The 20,881-nt window shown below is 41.1% G+C and overlaps 1 protein-coding gene across 3 annotated transcripts in view; it reads left to right on the top strand.

The window, feature by feature from the left end:
• Positions 1–20,881, top strand: part of phkb (phosphorylase kinase, beta) — a 133,327-nt gene that overhangs the window by 1,386 nt on the left and 111,060 nt on the right. For 2 of the 3 annotated variants that reach the window (XM_078400429.1, XM_078400430.1), the window contains exons 2-4: positions 73–159; positions 5,276–5,365; positions 20,185–20,323. In XM_078400429.1, the coding sequence (XP_078256555.1) occupies positions 102–159; positions 5,276–5,365; positions 20,185–20,323 (287 nt within the window). In that variant the 5' untranslated portion in view covers positions 73–101. The remainder of the gene's footprint in view (positions 1–72; positions 160–5,275; positions 5,366–20,184; positions 20,324–20,881) is intronic. The other variant, XM_078400431.1, reaches the window with a different exon arrangement.

Below are 20,881 nucleotides of genomic sequence, written 5' to 3'. Positions count from 1 at the left end.
TAACAATGTTTACTAATTTGGCATGAGTGAGTTAATGGTTTAACCAGTGTGAATTGCTGTAATGCACTGCAGCAAGAGCAGCGTGTTTTTGAAAGTTGAAAATGGAAGTAATCAACTTGGATGACAACCCCACCTACACTCATAATCACAAACCACTCGGTAAGTTACTATTTCATTCCTGTAATTAATATTTATTTCAGCACAGGCATGCCAAAAATATTCTTGTCGTCTTCAAATATATGTCAATTGTTTGCCAGGGGAATGCATTTATTCTTTTAAAACTTTAAACAAGTCAGGCTTCTCCTTCTCATGTACACATTTTCACTGCCCTCTGACTAAAGAAATTTCTCCTAATTTATTTTCGAAAAGAACGTCCTTTAATTCTGAGGCTATGACCTCCAGTCCTAGACTCTCCCACTAGTGGAAACATCCTCTACATCCACTCTATCCAAGCCTTTCACTATTCTGTATGTTTCAATGAGGTCCCTCCTCATTCTTCTAAACTCCAGTGAGTACAGGCCCTGTGCCGACAAACGCTCATCATAGGTTAACCTACTAATTCCTGGGATCATTCTTGTAAACCTCCTCTGGACCCCCTCCAGACCCAACACATCCTTCCTCAGATGTTGTGCCCAAAATTGCTCACAATATTTCAAATACGGCCTTGCCAGGGTCTTATAGATCCTCAGCATTACATCCCTGTTTTTGTATACAAGCCCTCTTGAAATAAATGCAAGTTCATCCAGCAGTTTTTTTCCTCAATATTCTAGCATCTGCATATAAAAAGTCCAGTTCTTTAAGCTTCAAAGAATAAAAGCCTAAAATACTTTACACATAATCTTTCAAACTTGCTTATTCCCACTTCCTTTTGTTTCTAGTTCCTAAAGATTGCTTCATTTAAAAATAAAACTTTTTCTCTCAAATGTCAGTTATTGGACAGGATCTAATTTCTTAGCACCAGTTTTGCATCTCTAAGGGTTAAAAACGCCAAACATTTAAGGTGATCGCTGGGTTTTGAAGCTGCATCTCAATTCAAGTCTTGTCAGAGTTAATTTCAAGATAGTTCCCTCCTATTTCTTCGGTCCAAACTAAATGTCCTAATTAGGCATGTAATACAACTGAACTTCTGATGCAGATTTTGTTTACACCACTTTCTGTTCGAAGTTGCTGCTTTTTCATGAGTTTTCCATTTGTAACTTTAGTGGATCATCATTGTCCACAATATCTGTGATGGTTGTATTTTTTTATAATTTAGATGAGTCCTACTAAAGATAGAGAGCTAATCAGGAAAGTTGATGTACTAAATCATGAAGTAAGTTGGGGCATTGAGCTGCTCCGACCTTAAGTGTTTGGCCAGCTGGAAATCTGAAATAAAAACAGAAAACGCTTGAAATATCAAGTCAGGCTGCATCTATGGGAAGAGATGTTTCAGTTAATTATTGTCTCGTGTACTAATGTACAGTGAAAAACTTTCTTATACATCTTATCCAGACAGATCAGGTTTTTCATACATAGATACAATCAGTTCAAACTCTAGTACAATAGATAGAGCAAAACGGAAGATACAGAGTGCAGGTGGACTAGAATAGGTGGACGCAGGTGGAAAAGAGATTTGAAAGAGTAGAGCGATTGTATAGGATGGTAGTAGATCCTTTTCTGGGAAGAGCATGTAAGACCCTTTGTCAGAACTTTGTCAGACAAAATGGGTTTAACATGTGGCAAGGAGGACTGAGGAAGGGGGATATCTGTGATAGAGAAATCAGGGTTCCCATGGCGTTAAACTAAAAAATGTATCTGGTCAATGAATGAATGGGTGGAGTTAGGATAGTTTATTATTGTCATATAAACCAGGGTTTATTAAAGTTCCTTGTTCACATGAAGCTTATAAAGTGAACAGTACACATGGTAATGATAGATACAATACATGCAACAAGTGCAAAACAATAGAACGGTGCAATGATTGTAGAGCAATCTAGTAGTTTATTTAAAAAAAACTAAAACTCAATAATTGATTAACCAAATGTGGTGGAGTTCCATGTGTGACAGCACTTTTGGGAAGAGGGAGTGAAAGAGATGATTGGTTCAGGAGCCTGATAACAGTTGGAAAGAAGCTCTTCAAAGACTGGATATCTAGGATTTCAAGCTCCTGTATTCTCTTCCAGAAAGTAGAGGAGAGAAAAGGGATTAACCAGGGTGGCAGTTAGAGAAGAGACATCAGACAAAGACGTAAGGTGCTGTTCCTAAAGCTTGTTCCTCCTCATTGCAACTGTGCAGGAGACTGAAGAGCAGTAGGTCAACGTGGGAATGGGATGGGGAATTGAAGTGGCAGGCAGCATGAAGATCAGGGTCTCCCCTCAGACTCAACACATGCTCTGCAAAGCACTCGCCCAGTCTGTACTCGACAACTTTGTCTTGGCTTGATTTGAATTTCACAGTGACTAATTATTGTGGATTTCTTTAGATTGTTATTTCAACCTGGTCTCCATAAAACGGGGGAAGAAATGCAGGAGGAAATGACTTGGTTTATTTCATCTCACTGTATATTTTTTCTAAGTTTATTTAATTCTTATCTTTAGCTATTCATATAAAATGTGGCATGAAGTATTTTTTTAAACAAGACACTGCATTGGAATAGTATCCTTTGGAATTATAACATTCAAATTTGTGGAGCAACACATGGTTACTTCACGAAGTGAATGGTAGATTAAATGAGTTGCCAAATATATGGTATATGGATATTGCTTGGGATAATTGTAACCAAACAAAAATAATTCACATGTTTATAGAAAGTAAAGCTAGGAATTGGAGAGGTCCAGTGAGATTAAAGATTCCATGTCTACGGATCATTAAAATGTTGCATGTTCATACAAATGATGCCAATGAAATGTTAGGAATTCTTAGACAATTGGTCCAGAAGTGACCAGATCTGGAATCCTTTGCATTGTACTCTGCATCATGGAAAGGATGTTTCTCTGGTTGACAAGTTGAGCTAAAAATAATTAGCAGCAATATTAGAAGAGAGGAATTAAGAATCAGTTCTTCAGTCTTGGGGATGTGGTGATCCGGAACTCTCTCATAAAAATGTGTAAGAATGCACGCAATAAATAGTTTTGCATATACAATAAATAAGGTTTGGAGGTATGTATGAGTATGGAGCAAAAGCAAGTGAATGCTTTTGGCAGAGCAAGTGGTCTTGACCGCATTGAATGGAAGAGCAGGCTTGATGCGCTGAAAGGCTGCTTTTCCACCCGCAGGTAATTAAAGTGCAGCCAATGTGACGGTCATTATTTTAGACTTGAGGGTTAATGAGGTACAATTCCTTGTGGAAAGTTAATGTTAGTTGAAGAATTTTAAGTTATTAAATGTCTCATTTAACTCTAGTTTAATTAGATTAAGGATATCTAAACTCCATTCTTCTTTCCTTTTCATTTCCTTATGAAGCTGGCTAATTTCATTTGCAGATTTGGTTTGATGACAAACAATATTGCTTTTAGTTCGCCTCAATCTAGGGAGGATAGGCCTTCAGACGTGGCATTTGTAGAGAATAGCTCTCTTAGATTCTTATCCATACAGTGACAAGTGACATGTCTCACAGTACTGAAATATTTTGAAATGGATTTCAAGGCTTCATTGGCATTCTGTCTACACAACCTGTAGTGCGCCACAACAAGTAATTGTTTCCTTTAGTGTAACGGACGTGTGGGTGGCGGTGATGCTGTTGACTCAGTGACACTTGCTTTGAAATATTTCTCAAAAGGTGTCGTGTATCAAATGGCAAGCTACTTATATGTCATAAGTTTGTACATAGGTGATTATTAACAATAAAAGCTGAACTTTCCAAAATACCCATGTGAAAAAGAGCATTTTTTTGGAAATCTCATGAAAGATCACCTTTGGCATGTTTTATATTTTGAGAAGCATTTAAAGAATTCTGACTGTCAACCATGGTGGGAGGGAAGGCAAACAGATTTCCCTTTTAAGACACGTGGGGACAGGTAGGGGAAGAAAAGTATGTCAATGTTTAACATTTTAGATGAGGAAATAGGTTTAGTTTAGAGATACAGCGCGTAAACAGGCCCTTTGTCCCACTGGTCCCCCCTGACCAATGATCCCCATAATCGTGGATCAACACTATCAACACTACACCCACGAGGGACAATTTAAATTTATACCAAATCAATTAACCTACAAACCTGTATATCTTTGGAGTGTGGGAGGAAACCGAAGATCTCGGAGAAAACACACGCAGGTCACGGGGAGAACGTACAAACTCCGTACAGACAGCACCCGTAGTCAGGATCGAACCCGGGCCTCCAACGCTGCAATCGCTGTTAAGCAGCAATTCTAAAGTTAATCAATAAGTACGAATCTTTTTTTGGGAAAAAAAAATTGAACTAAAAGTATAGTATTTGTCACATAGAAGAAGGCAGAAAGTCTCACGGAATTAAGGGAGGATGACAGCTATGGTGAATGAGGCAATGAAAGAAATTTAGTATCAGGATTAAAACGTGTTGAAAATACTAATAGAAATGGAAACCGATAAATTCCCATGTCTTGACAAGCTGCATCCCTCTATTTTGAAATGAATGGCTGAGGAAGTGGTCCATGAACTGATGCTGTCTTTCAAAATTGATTGCAAAATAATTCCCACCGATTGGAAGGTGACTTTCACCCAGACTCATCCTGGCACCAAATCTTTTCCGCCAAAAAACCTCTGGCTCACATTTGCTATCTCAATTTTCAATCAATGCACCCTTAGATCATATAATGTTCTACACCATAATCTACACGTATTCACACACTATTCTTGTTGGAATATATCCTGAAACCACCAAACTTGCCAGCAAATCATAAAATGTGTGGAATTTCAGAAATTGATATTTGCAGGTCTCTTTTGGAGCAATTGGTGCACATCAATGATAAATCTATTTTAAATGTCAATAGGAAAGACAAAATGGACGACTTAAAGGAGTGATAGTAGAATTGGAATTTTAAGTTTCCCCGCGCATTTTCTTCAAGCAGGAGTAATGAAGGTGTTCAGTATTGAGCTGGTGTAATGTTTAGACAAAAATTTTGTTGTATAACTGCAGGACAGTTAAAAAACACATCTTCTGTCATATTAATCAAGGGGATATATGGTTAACAGGTGCATGATTATTTTTTGATATGCACTAAATTAATCCTGCACCATTATACTAATGTGGATTGATATTTTTGTGCGTGATTTGTTCTATCCACTGATATGATTGAAAAATATAGTTTTAATTTTCTTTAGACTCTGTGTATGAACCTGCTAAAACTGTGGTAACTCGTGCACCGGAGGAAGAGAATTTATTGGACAAACTTGACTCGTATTACAGATATGGTAAGATGTTACAATGCAAAGTTTAAACTTCTGACTTTTTAACTTGTAATATATAAATTATTTTCTGCATATTGGATGTTTAAACAATCAAGCGGAAGTGAAAGGTAAAAATAAGGGAACAGTGACCAATTAATTATGTTGTGATCATGGATCACTTTGCAAAAAGGTCTCCAGTTATACCATACCATACCATACACATACAGCCGGAAACAGGCCTTTTCGGCCCACCAAGTCCGTGCCGCCCAGCGATCCCCGTACATTAACACTATCCTACAAACACTAGGGACAATTTTTACATTTACCCAGCCAATTAACCTACATACCTGTATGTACATACATATCTTCCCTTTCATCAGAACTACCAATCTCTCTTGTTGTCATTTGTTTCTGAATTATATAATAAGATGTTGCTACACTAGGTAGGTCAACAGAAATAATTTGCATTTATATGCAGTAAAACTCTTGATAATCTGCTATCATTGTTTAAAAATCCGAATGGTTCATCTGGCTCATCAGGTTCTGTTCCATGTGCTCCCTTTAAACTCGCTTGGTTCATTGAAAAATGTATTATTCTACCATGCAACATCTTTTTTTTTTTAAGTGAATTGAAAGTGTGTTGATGTATCCAATGGTTTTAAAAGTTTGTTGGTCTGGTACTAGAGTCGTTCAATGAAGTTTTATTTAATCTACATTTTTATTTTTTGACCTTTCAAACCATGCTTCACAGCAAACAAGATAATATTAAGAGGTAGTTATTGTCCCTTTTTAGGCAAATCTAGAAGCCAATTTATGTGAAAATATTCCATAATGAGAAGATTAAATAAATTATTGATTAACGGTGATGATTCAGGAGGGAGAATTGACCTGTTTTGAAGTTCTGCTTTTTAAATTATTATATAACATATAACATATAACAACTACAGCATGGAAACAGGCCTGTCCGGCCCTACCAGTCCACGCCGACCATTCTCCCTGACCTAGTCCCATCTACCTGCACTCAGACCATAACCCTCTAATCCCCTCCTATCCATATACCTATCCAATTTACTCTTAAATAATAAAATCGAGCCAGCCTCCACCACTTCCACCGGAAGCCCATTCCATACAGCCACCACCCTCTGAGTAAAGAAGTTCCCCCTCATGTTACCCCTAAACCTTTGTCCCTCAATTCTGAAGCTATGTCCCCTTGTTGGAATCTTCCCCACTCTCAAAGGGAAAAGCCTACCCACGTCAACTCTGTCCGTCCCTCTCAAAATTTTAAAAACCTCTATCAAGTCCCCCCTCAACCTTCTACGCTCCAAAGAATAAAGACCCAACCTGTTCAACCTCTCTCTGTAGCCTAAGTGCTGAAACCCAGGCAACATTCTAGTAAATCTCCTCTGTACCCTCTCCATTTTGTCGACATCCTTCCTATAATTTGGCGACCAGAACTGCACACCATACTCCAGATTCGGCCTCACCAATGCCCTGTACAATTTTAACATTACATCCCAACTTCTATACTCGATGCTCTGATTTATAAAGGCAAGCATACCAAACGCCTTCTTCACCACCCTATCCACATGAGATTCCACCTTCAGGGAACAATGCACAGTTATTCCCAGATCCCTCTGTTCCACTGCATTCCTCAATTCCCTACCATTTACCCTGTACGTCCTATTTTGATTTGTCCTACCAAAATGCAGCACCTCACACTTATCAGCATTAAACTCCATCTGCCATCTTTCAGCCCACCCTTCCAAAAGGCCCAAGTCTCTCTGTAGACTTTGAAAATCTACCTCACTATCAACTACTCCACCTATCTTAGTATCATCTGCATATTTACTAATCCAATTTGCCACACCATCATCCAGATCATTAATGTAAATGACAAACAACAGTGGACCCAACACAGATCCTTGGGGTACTCCACTAGACACTGGCCTCCAACCTGACATACAATTGTCAACCGTTACCCTCTGGTATCTCCCATTCAGCCATTGTTGAATCCATCTTGCAACCTCACTATTAATACCCAACGATTTAACCTTCTTAATCAACCTTCCATGTGGAACCTTGTCAAATGCCTTACTGAAGTCCATATAGACAACATCCACAGCCTTGCCCTTATCAATTTCCCTGGTAACCTCTTCAAAAAATTCAAGAAGATTAGTCAAACATGACCTTCCAGGGACAAATCCATGTTGACTGTTTCTAATCAGGCCTTGATTATCCAAATAATTATATATATTGTCCCTAAGTATCTTTTCCATTAATTTTCCCACCACAGACGTCAAACTAATAGGTCTATAATTGCTAGGTCTACTTTTAGAACCTTTTTTAAACAAGGGCACAACATGCGCAATGCGCCAATCTTCCGGCACCATCCCCGTTTCCAATGACGTTTGAAATATTTCCGTCATAGCCCCTGCTATTTCTGCACTAACTTCCCTCAATGTCCTAGGGAATATCCTATCAGGACCTGGAGACTTATCCACTTTTATATTTTTCAAAAGTGTCCGTACCTCCTCTTCTTTAATCCTCCTAATTTCCATCACTACTCTACTTGTTTCGCTTACCTCACATAATTCAATATCCTTCTCCTCGGTAAATACCGAAGAAAAGAAATTGTTTAATATCTCCCCCATTTCTTCCGGCTCAGCACATAGCTGACCACTCTGACTCTCTAATGGACCAATTTTATCCCGCACTATCCTTTTGCTATTGACATATCTGTAGAACCCCTTGGGGTTTACTTTTACATTACTTGCCAAAGCAGCCACATATCTTTTTTTCGCTTTTCTAATTTCCTTCTTAAGATTCCTTTTACATTCTTTATATTCCTCAAGAACCTCATTTACTCCCTGCCGCTTATATTTAATGTATATCTCCCTCTTTTTCCGAACCAAGTGTCCAATTTCCCTGGAAAACCACGGCTCTTTCAAATTATTATTCTTTCCTTTCCACCGAACAGGGACATAAAGACTCTGTACTCTCAAAATTTCACCTTTAAATATCCTCCATTTCTCTATTATATCCTTTTCATAAAACAAAAATTTCCATTTCACTCCTTTTAAATCCTTTCTCATCTCCTCAAAATTAGCCTTTCTCCAATCCAAAATCTCAACCCTTGGTCCAGATTTGACCTTCTCCATAATGATATTAAAACTAATGGCATTGTGATCACTAGACCCAAAGTGCTCCTCAACACATACCTCCGTCACCTGACCCATCTCATTTCCTAACAGGAGGTCCAACACTGCCCCTTCTCTGGTAGGCACCTCTACGTATTGCTGCAAAAAACTATCCTGCACACATTTTACAAACTCCAAACCATCCAGCCCTTTAACAGAATGCGATTCCCAGTCTATATACGGAAAATTGAAATCACCCACAATCACCACTCTGTGCTTACTACTAATATCTGCTATCTCCTTACATATTTGCTCTTCCAATTCTCGTTCCCTATTTGGCGGTCTATAATACACCCCTGTAAGTGTTGCTAAACCTTTCTCATTTCTGAGTTCCACCCAAACAGCCTCCCTAATCGAGCCTTCTAGTCTGTCCTGCCAAAGCACTGCTGTGATATCCTCCCTGACAAGCAATGCAACACCCCCACCTCTTGCCCCTCCGATTCTATCACATCTGAAACAATGAAATCCTGGAATATTTAATTGCCAATCACAACCCTCCTGCAACCATGTTTCACTGATCGCCACAACATCATACTTCCAGATGTCAATCCAGGCTCTAAGCTCATCCACCTTTCTTACAATGCTCCTAGCATTAAAATATACACATTTAAGGGACCCATCATTTCTTATTCTCAGTTTATTTCTTTTCCCTTCTTTCTCTCCTACATATTGGGTCTGAGTGTTTCCCTTTTCTGCCTCCTGCCTCACACACTGCCTGTTAGCTATCTGTGTTTGAGTCCCTCCCCCCAACCGTACTAGTTTAAAGTCTCCGCAATTATTTTAGCAAATCTCCCCGCCAGGATATTGGTTCCCCTCAGGTTCAGATGCAACCCATCCTTTTTGTACAGGTCATACTTCCCCCAGAAGAGGTCCCAATGATCCAGAAACTTGAAACCCTGCTCCCTGCACCAGTTCCTCAGCCACTTATTTATCCTCCACCTCACTCCATTCCTGTTCTCACTATCGCGTGGCACAGGCAGTAAGCCTGAGATTATTGCTTTGGAAGTCCTTTTTTTTAACTCTCTTCCTAGCCCCCTAAATTCTCCTTTCAGGACCTCTTCCCTTATCCTACCTATATTGTTGGTACCTATATGTACCACGACCTCTGGCTCCTCTCCCTCCCCTTTCAGGATATCCTGGACACGCTCAGACACATCCCGGACACCGGCACCAGGGAGGCAAACCACCATCCGGGTCTCCCGACTGCGTCCACAGAAACGCCTATCTGACCCCCTCACTATAGAGTCCCCTATTACTATCGCTCTCCTCTTCCTTTCCCTACCCTTCTGAGCAACAGGGCCGGACTCCTTGCCAGAGGCCCGGGCACCGCCGCTGCCCCCAGGTAGGCTGTCCCCCCCAACAGTACTTAAACAGGAGTACTTATTTCCAAGGGGTACAGCCACCGGGGTACTCCCTAGTCCCTGCCTCTGCTCCTTGCCCCCCCTAACCGTGACCCACTTGTCTACCTCCCGTGGTCTAGGAGTGACCACCTCTCTGTAACTCCTATCTATAACCTCCTCACTCTCCCTGACCAGACGGAGGTCATCAATCTGCCGCTCCAGGTTCCTAATACGGTCCCTTAGGAGCCCCATCTCGTCGCACCTGGCGCAGATGTGGATGTCTGGAAGACTATCAGACTCCCAGATTCCCCACATCCGACACCCAGAACAAAAAACTGCCCTGGCACTCATACTCTCCAAACAAAGCCCCGTGCTCAGTTACTAAACCTACCGCCCGGCCGCTACTCCAACCGCTCCAACCGCCCACCCAAAAGAACTGAGTGATCTCCTGGGAGAGGCGAAAAACCGGATAAAAAACCCAGGCCAATTTGGGGAAAAATCCGGGAAATTCCTCTCCGACCCCAAGCTAGGCGATCGAAACTTGTCCGGGAGATCACACAGGTCTTACTCCTTACTATCCCCACACAATCCCCACACACTACTTCCCAAGCAACACAGCTTGGTGCTGCTTGCTGTTGCTTGCTGCTGCTACTGCTGCTGCTTGCTGCTGCTACTGATTGCTGCTGCTACTGCTGCTGATTGCTGCTGCTACTGCTGCATGGAAGTTTTATTTACTCTTTTTTTTCTTGGGACTTGTCTGTTACCAGCATGAACACCTTTTATTGCCCATCACTAATGGCGCTTGAGACGTTAGACCGTGTACCAGTGGTGGAGGGTAGTAGTTAGGTTGTCAATATAAGTATTCCATCATGCTTCTGAGCATTGCCTTGTAGATGATAAAAGACCTTGCGATGTCAAGAGTTGAATCAGCCGCTGAAGGATTCCCAGTACGTGTTCTTGTAGTTATTGTACTTAAGTAGCTGGTTCAGTTGAGTTACTGGTCATTGCTGATTGCCCAGGTTATTATGGGTCAGTTGCTTTCATCACAAAGTGCGAGATCAAATACATCGGCACCAAAACAGACGTGATCTTTTTCTCACTTTAGCATCACAATCAGGCATAATATTCTGGGGCTTTCTTGAAGTTGGAATGGTTTGAAGCAGAGATGTCTCTTAGTGTAACAGAGGAAGAAGGAAGTATTAGTATAAGAAAAATCTACAGCGACAAATATTTGTTATTTTAAAGCCACATCATTTGATTTGATCAGACTTCCAAAAAATCAACCCAACTCTGTTCCTGTATTGCCACCTACACCACTACCTGTAATATTCCACCCACATCTCACTTTGAACTATTCGGCATCCAATACATTTGTTCCTGATAGTTTCCCTACAAATCCACAGGACAATAAGCTGAGAAATGATTTGGGCCTCATGTTGAGTTGAATTGAATTGAATGTCACATGTGACAAGTCAAAGTGAAATTCTTTGCTTGCCTACCCAAGGTATGCAAATAGTCGCCCATAAAAGACACTTACAAAGTTACATAGTACCCCCACGCCAGGTCTCCCTTTGTTCTCCCCCTCCTCACGGTTGCCCCCCCCATGCCGGGTCCTCCATTGTTCTTACCCCTTCCTCATGGCGGTCCCTCCATGTCGTGTCCTCCTTTGTTCCTTCCCCCAACAGTGACGCCCTCACTGCCACATGTCTGTCCTCATCCGTCGGTCGGCGCCATCATCGACTGCCGCACCGACCTTTCCACTATCGCTGCTGGGTCCTCTCTGGACGTCTCCGTGGCGCTGACCTAGCCCCCAGCCATGGGCTCCGCAGACCCAGGAGCGATTGGCTGTGGGCTTTGTCGACTCGTGATGCTGCAACTCCGACCCATGAGGCTCTGACCCGCGAGGCTCCAACCTCAGCTTCTCAGCGGCACCTCTAGACGGCGTCTGCCGCAGCGGCACCCTCAGAAGGCCTCGGATTCTCAGCGGCACCTCCGGCAGGTGGAAGGCGAAAAATGTAGCAAGGCCCTGAACATGATGCCAAATTGTGAAGCTAAAGTGGGGAAATACTTGCTGAGTCTGTTTTGGTGATGGTCCAATCATAGTATTTGATAGCTTTGGGTGTGATAAATACCAGCATTTGTAGTACGAGATATATTAAAAATGCATTAAGTGACAATTTATGCTGTTATATTATTGATATTATTATAAAATTATTTTTTATTAATGAAGAAAATACTGTTGGTTGTCCATCTGAAACGGTTTTCAAGATCTCTGAAAAACGGTGAGAATTAGTAGGTATTCATGTGGTAGGAGCATGTGGCATTCTATGCTCAAAATAATATACTTCATATCTAATGTCGTGAAATACTTGATACCAACAGCCTCTTAAAAATACACAAAAGACCACTATTTTATCAGGAGCAATTCCCCATAATTTAAAGTTTCTTGCACTTTATTTTGGGAGCCTTGTGACTTGAAAAGAAGGAAGGATCTAACAGACAACAGATGGAGAATATTGTTATTATGATAAACCCAGTTGGTTTAAGATGTACAAGATGGGTAGAAAGGAAAAATAAGTGATGGTAACAGTATCATTACTGTAAAGAAGTGAACAAAAAAATATGAGAAGTGATTTGAGGTCCTAATTGGAAATTGTTTTTGTGTTTAATCAAAATATTCCATTGAATTTCACTAGAATAGTTTGAGAAGAGAAAGACAGAAGACAGAAACAAATTTTGTGTTTGGCTGCTGAGGTCACATCCTAAGCTATGAATATAGTATAATAAATTGAAAGTAGTACAAATTACTCTTTTATCTGCAAGAGCACTGCAGCATTTTTGCTACCAGCTTAATTGGTCCCGCAAGGCCCTGTAATCCTTGTGCAACTACAGGGACCATGCAGGGCAAGGCACAGAACCTGTTGAGCGTAGTCCATGACCAAAGTGATGTGTGCACATCATGGTCCAATTTGTAATGTCACTAATTGTTTATTAAAAGTAAGCATAACTGTTTTTTCTTGTGGAATTAATAACAGAAGTTTCTAGATGCTATTTTAAATTCACATTGCTAGTTTTGGCTGCTGCTTAAATCTAACCTGTTTTCCCGTGCCCATTGGAAATGTGATATTTACTTTCTTTTTTGCAGTCACGGTCCCATTCCTGATCATACATTGAACTCTGGTTATTGTTGAATAATACATTTTGAGATGATGCTGTTGGATTGAATAAGCTAAAAAATATGTATCCACCTAGTTGTTTCAAATGTAATTGTGTAAATAAATGTTGAAGAAATCTTGTTGGATTTGTAACTTGTTTTACAAGGTTGAATGAACTTGATTCCCACTGCTGCCACATGTTAATATATGAAACTTGGAAAGCCTATTTACTTTCTCTTATTAATCAAGTCAAGTTCCAAGATGGTGCCCAACCCAGGCGATTATTTGCGTGCTAGCCACAGAAGCAGATCTACAAACTCATATTACAATTACTCCACACTCTTAAATCTCTATTCCGACAATAACATTTCTTACTTTAACTATGATCTTCTTAAACTCCCCTCAGATCTGTACCTTGCACTAAACGTTATTCCCTTATTATGTGTCTGTACATTGTAAATGGCTCATTTGTCATCATGTATTGTCTTTCTGCTGACTGGTTAGCACACAACAACAGCTCTTCACTGTACCTCGATGCACATGACAATAAACTAAACTGAGTTGAGATTATTTTCATAAGTACGGTAAGGTCTAGATACAATAACAAATCTTGCTCACAGCAGCATCACAGGCATATCGGCCAAGCACAAAACACAAATTACACATAATGTACACACCCATTCTATAATGCAGTGAAAAGAAAACGACTGTGCAAATAGACCCAAGACAATAGTGCAAAACACAATTAGAAAACAATTCCACAATTGTGAAGTAGGATTAGAGTTGTGCAGGTCAGTTCAAAAACCTGCTTGTTGTAGGAAAGTATCTGTTCCTGACCCTGGATTTTAGAAGGTTAGCAAGTTCTCTGCTGGTTGGAAGGGTGATAAACTGTAAGTTAGGAATATTGCCTGAATAGTTGGAACTGGAAAACATTATTTTCCCCCACCCTCACTTGCCTCAACTCTCCAGGAATGTATTTCTTCCCATGATAACATTAAAAAAGATCAGTGGTAAACGGGCATTTATCATTCCAAAGTATTTGTCGTGAAATGAAAGTGTCTGGTAATGTTAACGCCTCAGGTAAATTTTGTTTATTTGCGAAGGAAGTGATCCTTTCAAGGAGCAGTTAAAATAAGGAATAAATATGTTCACTAGTTACCAGTTTCAGTGACCCAGCTTCGAACCTGACCTCCAAATTCACAAATCCTCCCTGTGAACCGTTGAAATCCTCCCGTGTGCTCCAGTTTTCTCCCACATCCCAAAGATGTGCTGGTAGTTTCAACGGCGACTGCATTTAGCCTCTTTGTAGATGGGTAATGGGAGAATCATAAGGCAATTGATGGACAAGTGAGCAAGACTAGATTGCAAGGAAATTATTGAAGGAATGGGACAGATTTGATGTGTCAAATCTCATAAAAACACCAAGGACCAAAAATTGCTAATGTTCCAGAGAAACCTGCAGAAATGGGTTGATGATGCATTGGTTTTTATCTCTGTCTGTTCAGAGAGACCTGGCAGTCCTTGCACACAAATCGCGAAAGGACATGCAGGTATTGCAATCAGGAAGAAAAATAGCGTGTCGGTCTTCATTGAGAAGGTCTGAGTTTTAGAATAAACATAGAAACATAGATAATAGGTGCAGGAGTAGGCCATTCGGCCCTTCGAGCCTGCACCGCCATTCAATATGATCATGGCTGATCATCCAACTCAGTATCCCGTACCTGCCTTCTCTCCATACCCCCTGATCCCTTTAGCCACAAGGCCCACATCTAACTCCCTCTTAAATATAGCCAATGAACTGGCCTCAACTACCTTCTGTGGCAGAGAATTCCACAGATTCACCACTCTCCGTGTGAAAAAAAACTTTCTCATCTCAGTCCTAAAAGACTTCAACTTATCCTTAAACTGTGACCCTTTGTTCTGGACTTCCCCAACATCGGGAACAATCTTCCTGCATCTAGCCTGTCCAACCCCTTAAGAATTTTGTAAGTTTCTGTAAGATCCCCCCTCAATCTTCTAAATTCCAGCGAGTACAAGCCGAGTCTATGCAGTCTTTCTTCATATGAAAGTCCTGCCATCCCAGGAATCAATCTGGTGAACCTTCTCTGTACTCCCTCTATGGCAAGAATGTCTTTCCTCAGATTAGGAGACCAAAACTGTACGCAATACTCCAGGTGTGGTCTCACCAATGCCCTGTACAACTGCAGCAGAACCTCCCTGCTCCTATACTCAAATCCCCTCGCTATGAATGCCAACATACCATTCGCTTTCTTCACTGCTTGCTGCACCTGCATGCCTACTTTCAATAACTGGTGTACCACGACACCCAGGTCTCGTTGCATCTCCCCTTCTCCTAATCGGCCACCATTCAGGTAATAGTCTGCTTTCCTGTTCTTGCCACCAAAGTGGATAACCTCACATTTATCCACATTATACTGCATCTGCCATGCCTTTGCCCACTCACCTAACCTATCCAAGTCACGTTGCAGCCTCCTAGCATCCTCCTCACAGCTAACACTGCCCCCCAGCTTCGTGTCATCCGCAAACTTGGAGATGTTGCATTCAATTCCCTCGTCCAAATCATTAATATTTATTGTAAATAGCTGGGGTCCCAGCACTGAGCATTGTGGTACCCCACTAGTCACTGCCTGCCATTCTGAAAAGGACCCGTTTATTCCTACTCTTTGCTTCCTGTTTGCCAGCCAGTTCTCTATCCACATCAATACCGAACCCACAATACCGTGTGCTTTAAGTTTGCATACTAATCTCTTATGTGGGACCTTGTCGAAAGCCTTCTGGAAGTCCAGATATAATACATCCACTGGTTCTCCCTTATCCACTCTACTAGTTACATCCTCGAAAAATTCTATAAGATTCGTCAGACATGATTTACCTTTCATAAATCCATGCTGACTTTGTCCAATGATTTCACCACTTTCCAAATGTGCTGCTATCCCATCTTTAATAACTGACTGTAGCATTTTCCCCACTACCCATGTTAGACTAACTGGTCTGTAATTCCCCGTTTTCTCTCTCCCTCCCTTTTTGAAAAGTGGGATTACATTAGCTACCCTCCAATCCTCAGGAACTACTCCAGAATCTAAAGAGTTTAACAAAATTATCACTAATGCATCCACTATTTCTGGGGCTACCTCCTTAAGCACTCTGGGATGCAGCCTATCTGTCCCTGGGGATTTATCGGCCTTTAATCCATTCAATTTACCTAACACCACTTCCCGACTAACCTGGATTTCACTCAGTTCCTCCATCTCATTTGGCCCCCGGTCCCCTGCTATTTCCGGCAGATTATTTATGTCTTCCTTAGTGAAGACAGAACCAAAGTAGTTATTCAATTGGTCTGCCATGTCCTTGTTCCCCATGATCAATTCACCTGTTTCTGACTGCAAGGGACCTACATTTGTTTTAACTAATCTTTTTCTCTTCACATATCTGTAAAAGCTTTTGCAGTCAGTTTTTATGTTCCCTGACAGTTTCCTTTCATAATCTATTTTCCCTTTCCTAATTAAGCCCTTTGTCCTCCTCTGCTGGACTCTGAATTTCTCCCAGTCCTCTGGTAGGCTGCTTTTTCTTGCTAATTTGTACGCTTCATCTTTTGTTTTGATACTATAACTAATCTCCCTTGTTAGCCACGGATGCACTACCTTCCCTGACTTATTCTTTTGCCAAACTGGGATGAACAATTGTTGTAGTTCATCCATGCGGTCTTTAAATGCCTTCCATTGCATATCCACCGTCAACCTTTTAAGAATCAATTGCCAGTCTATCTTGGCCAATTCACGTCTCATACCCTCAAAGTTACCTTTCTTTAAGTTCAGAACCGTTGTTTCTGAATTAACTAAGTCACTCTCCATCCTAATGAAGAACTCAACCATATTATGGTCACTCTTGCCCAAGGGGCCACGCACATCAAGACTGCTAACTAACCCTTCCTCATTACTCAATACCCAGCCTAGAATAGCCTGCTTTCTCATTGGTTCCTCTACATGTTGGCTTAGAAAACTATCCCGTATACATTCCAAGAAATCCTCTTCCTCAGCACCTCTGCCAATTTGATTCACCCAATCTATATGTAGATTGAAGTCACCCATTATAACTGTTTTACCTTTGTTGCACGCATTTCTAATTTCCTGTTTGATGCCATCCCCAACTCTATTACTACTGTTAGGTGGCCTGTACACAACTCCCACTAGCGTTTTCTGCCCCTTAGTGTTTCGCAGCTCTACCCATATCGATTCCACATCCTCCAAGCTAATGTCCTTCCTTTCTATTGCGTTAATCTCCTCTCTAACCAGCAACGCTACCCCACCTCCTTTTCCTTTCTGTCTATCCCTCCTGAATATTGAATATCCCTGGATGTTCAGCTCCCAGCCTTGGTCACCCTGGAGCCATGTCTCCGTAATCCCAACTATATCATATTCATTAATAACTATCTGCACATTCAACTCATCCACCTTATTACAAATGCTCCTTGCATTGAGACACAAAGCCTTCAGGCTTGTTTTTACAACCCCTTATACAATTATGTTGAAAAGTGGTCCTTTTTGATTTTTGCCCTGGATTTGTCTGCCTGCCACTTTTACTTTTTACCTTGCTACCTATTACTTCTACCCTCATTTTACACCCCTCTGTCTCTCTGCTCATGCTCCCATCCCCCTACCACATTAATTTAAATCCTCCCCGACAGCACTAGCAAACACTCCCCCAAGGACATTGGTTCCATTCCAGCTCAGGTGCAGACCGTCCTGTTTGTACTGGTCCCATCTCCCCCAGAACTGGTTCCAATGTCCTAGAAATTTGAATCCCTCCCCCTTGCACCATTTTTCAAGCCACGTATTCATCTGAAATATCCTCCTATTTCTACTCTGACTAGCACGTGGCACTGGTAGTAATCCAGAGATTATTACCTTTGAGGTCCTACTTTTAAGTTTATCTCCTAGCTCCCTAAATTCACCTTGTAGGACCTCATCCCGTTTTTTACCTATATCGTTGGTGCCGTTGTGCACCACGACAACTGGCTGTTCACCCTCCCCCTCCAGAATGTTCTGCAGCCGCTCAGAGACATCCCTGACCCTTGCACCAGGGAGGCAACATACCATCCTGGAGTCTCGTTTGCGGCCGCAGAAACACTTATATATTCCCCTTATAATTGAATCCCCTATTACTATAGCCCTTCCACTCTTTTTCCTCCCCTCCTTTGCCGCAGAGCCACCCACGGTGCCATGAACTTGGCTGCTGCTGCCTTCCCCTGATGAGCCATCTCCCCCAACAGTATCCAAAATGATATATTTGTGCCTTCCCCTGATGAGCCATCTCCCCCAACAGTATCCAAAATGATATATTTGTTTAGGAGGGAGATGTTGTGCCCTGCATCTGGAATATTATGTCCAAGTCTGGTCTGTCTTCATCTATGGATGGGTGTACTAGTGATAAAAGGAGTGCAATGAAGGATCACAAAGTTGATTGCTGGGGTGGGGGACACTGGCCCAATACAATCCACAGCTCAGAAAATTGAGGTTTAATCTTACTCGTGCATACAAATTTCTAGTGGTTCTTGATTGGGTAGATGCAGGGATAATATTTCTTCTGGATTCGATGTCTGAAACTTGAATTCACAGATTCAAATGAGGAATAACTCATTGATGAGTGAAGTGGGAAGAAATCTCTTGAGTAAGAAGATTGCAAATCTCTGGAATTCCCAAATCTTTGCACTTGTCTCAGTTAAGTACGTCTGCCATTCCCATGCCTACTTTACCAGTTCATCTAGATCCTGTTTAGACTTTACCTTAGACTTTAGCAATACAGCGCGGAAACAGGCTCTTTGGCCCACCAAGTCCGTGCGAACCAATGATCATCCCATACACCAACACTATCCTACACACTAGGGACAATTTTACAACTTTACCAAAGCTAATTCACCCATAAACCTGGACATCTTTGGGTTTTTTTCCAGGAAACTGGAGCATCCGGAGAAAACTTGCATGGTCACAGCGAGAACGTACAAACTCTGTACAGACAGGATCAAACCCAGGTCCCTGGCGCTGTAATGCAACAACTCTACCGCTGTTCTGCCCTAACCTTAGACAAGTTGTAAACTTAAAGAGCCTTATTCATTACCACCAATTTTGATGTCATCTACAATCTTGCTAATCATTCCACCTGCAATCATTAATAGATATGACAAACAACATCCATGTGGCACACCACCAATCACAGGCTTCCAATCTTAAAATATATCCCTCCATTACTAACCTCTGGCTCCCACCACCAAGCCAACTTTGTTTCTAGTTGGCCAGCTCATTCTGAATCCTATGTTTTCTAATCATCCCCTCTTGACTTGAGTTCACAAATTTAGGCTGACCTTCCACCGCAGCTTTGAGTTGGGGCTGCCTGCCTGCTACAGACTTCTGCATGAAATCTTGATCTCAGGAGGATGTGAAAAATTCTAAGTCACTGTTTGGAGAAGAGAAGCAAGTTATTCATCTTTGGTGTAGTGATAATTACTTAATCACTCAACATCTCAAAAAAGAATTGTTAATGAATAACCTGTTTTTCCTCATATTTGTCTTGTTTTATCTCACATCTCAACATTGCCTAGACTTAGGAGTCGAGTGTTGTATTGTTATATGTCCCGAAATGGAGAAATTCTTATTTGCAGCAGCAGCACAGCTGAACTACTTAAGGTGTATTTATTTTGCTGTGATACGTTTGGGATGTTTAGTGGAAGGGTGCCACTTTATTGTAATTCTTTTTTTCAGAGCTCAATGATTCTAATCCTTATTGTAAGATTATTTAGAATTAAAATCATAAGCGCCCATGGACGAATGAGGAAGGACACACATTATATGCACATATATATGAAAAACACACCAAAGTCCATTCAGCTCATTTTTTGGCTACAATTTGTAGATGTTTCAACCTCCGCTTGGAGATAGCAGGCTGAAAATCTTTCTTTCCAGCTATGATTCCAAGTTTCAATATACCTGTGAATTCATTGATTGCCAATGAATAAAATACATTTTTAAATTTTACTAATATTCTTACATTACACTTAAGTAAATTGTTTTTCACCAACTATGCAGATAGACACAGTTGCTTGACTATTTCTGAATCTATTGTTTGTTTTCTTTCAGTAAAATCGACTATACTGAACTATCAGAATGCTGCAACAGGTCTTTTCCCCAAAAAAACAGTCGGCAAATGCGATAAGGCAAAAGTTCGAGATTGCCTTTATTGTGCTGCCGGTATTTGGGCAGTTGCACTTGCTTACAGGTGAGTACACCTCTGCTCAAATTTTAATGTTTAAATATCAAGTTTTACAAGTTTTTCCTTTCTGTAAAGCCTGTCCGCTGAAGCCCATCAAGGGGCCTGAACTATTGATCCAAGGCCAGGACTTGAAATGCAAGTAATTAAATACATTTGCTTAAGTCCATTTGTTCAAAAATCCAGGAAGACAGTAGGCAAGAATCTCTATAGGCCGTAAAGGACAAAGTGCTGGAATAACTCAACGGGTCAGGCAGCATCTCTGGAAGACATCGATAGATGGCATTTCAAGTTGGGACCCTTTTTCAGTCTCACCCACATCTGCAGTTCTTTGGATCTATAGGTCAGATAGTTTAAGGTCTGTTGTTGCAAAATGCTAGAGTCAATAATAAAGGAGAAATAACTCATAATTTATGGAAGCTGAATATAATGAAACTTAGTGTGGTTTAAAAAAAGTAAATCGTGTTTAATAAATGTGCTTGAATTCATTGATAATATGACAGGGAATGTTGATCGAGGGAATCTGTAGATGTTGTGCAAAAAACTGCTGGAGAAGCTCAGCGGATC

The sequence above is a fragment of the Rhinoraja longicauda genome, chromosome 6 (assembly GCF_053455715.1).
Source record: "Rhinoraja longicauda isolate Sanriku21f chromosome 6, sRhiLon1.1, whole genome shotgun sequence".
Lineage (NCBI taxonomy): Eukaryota > Metazoa > Chordata > Chondrichthyes > Rajiformes > Arhynchobatidae > Rhinoraja > Rhinoraja longicauda.
This window is presented reverse-complemented; position numbering and strand designations above follow the sequence as displayed.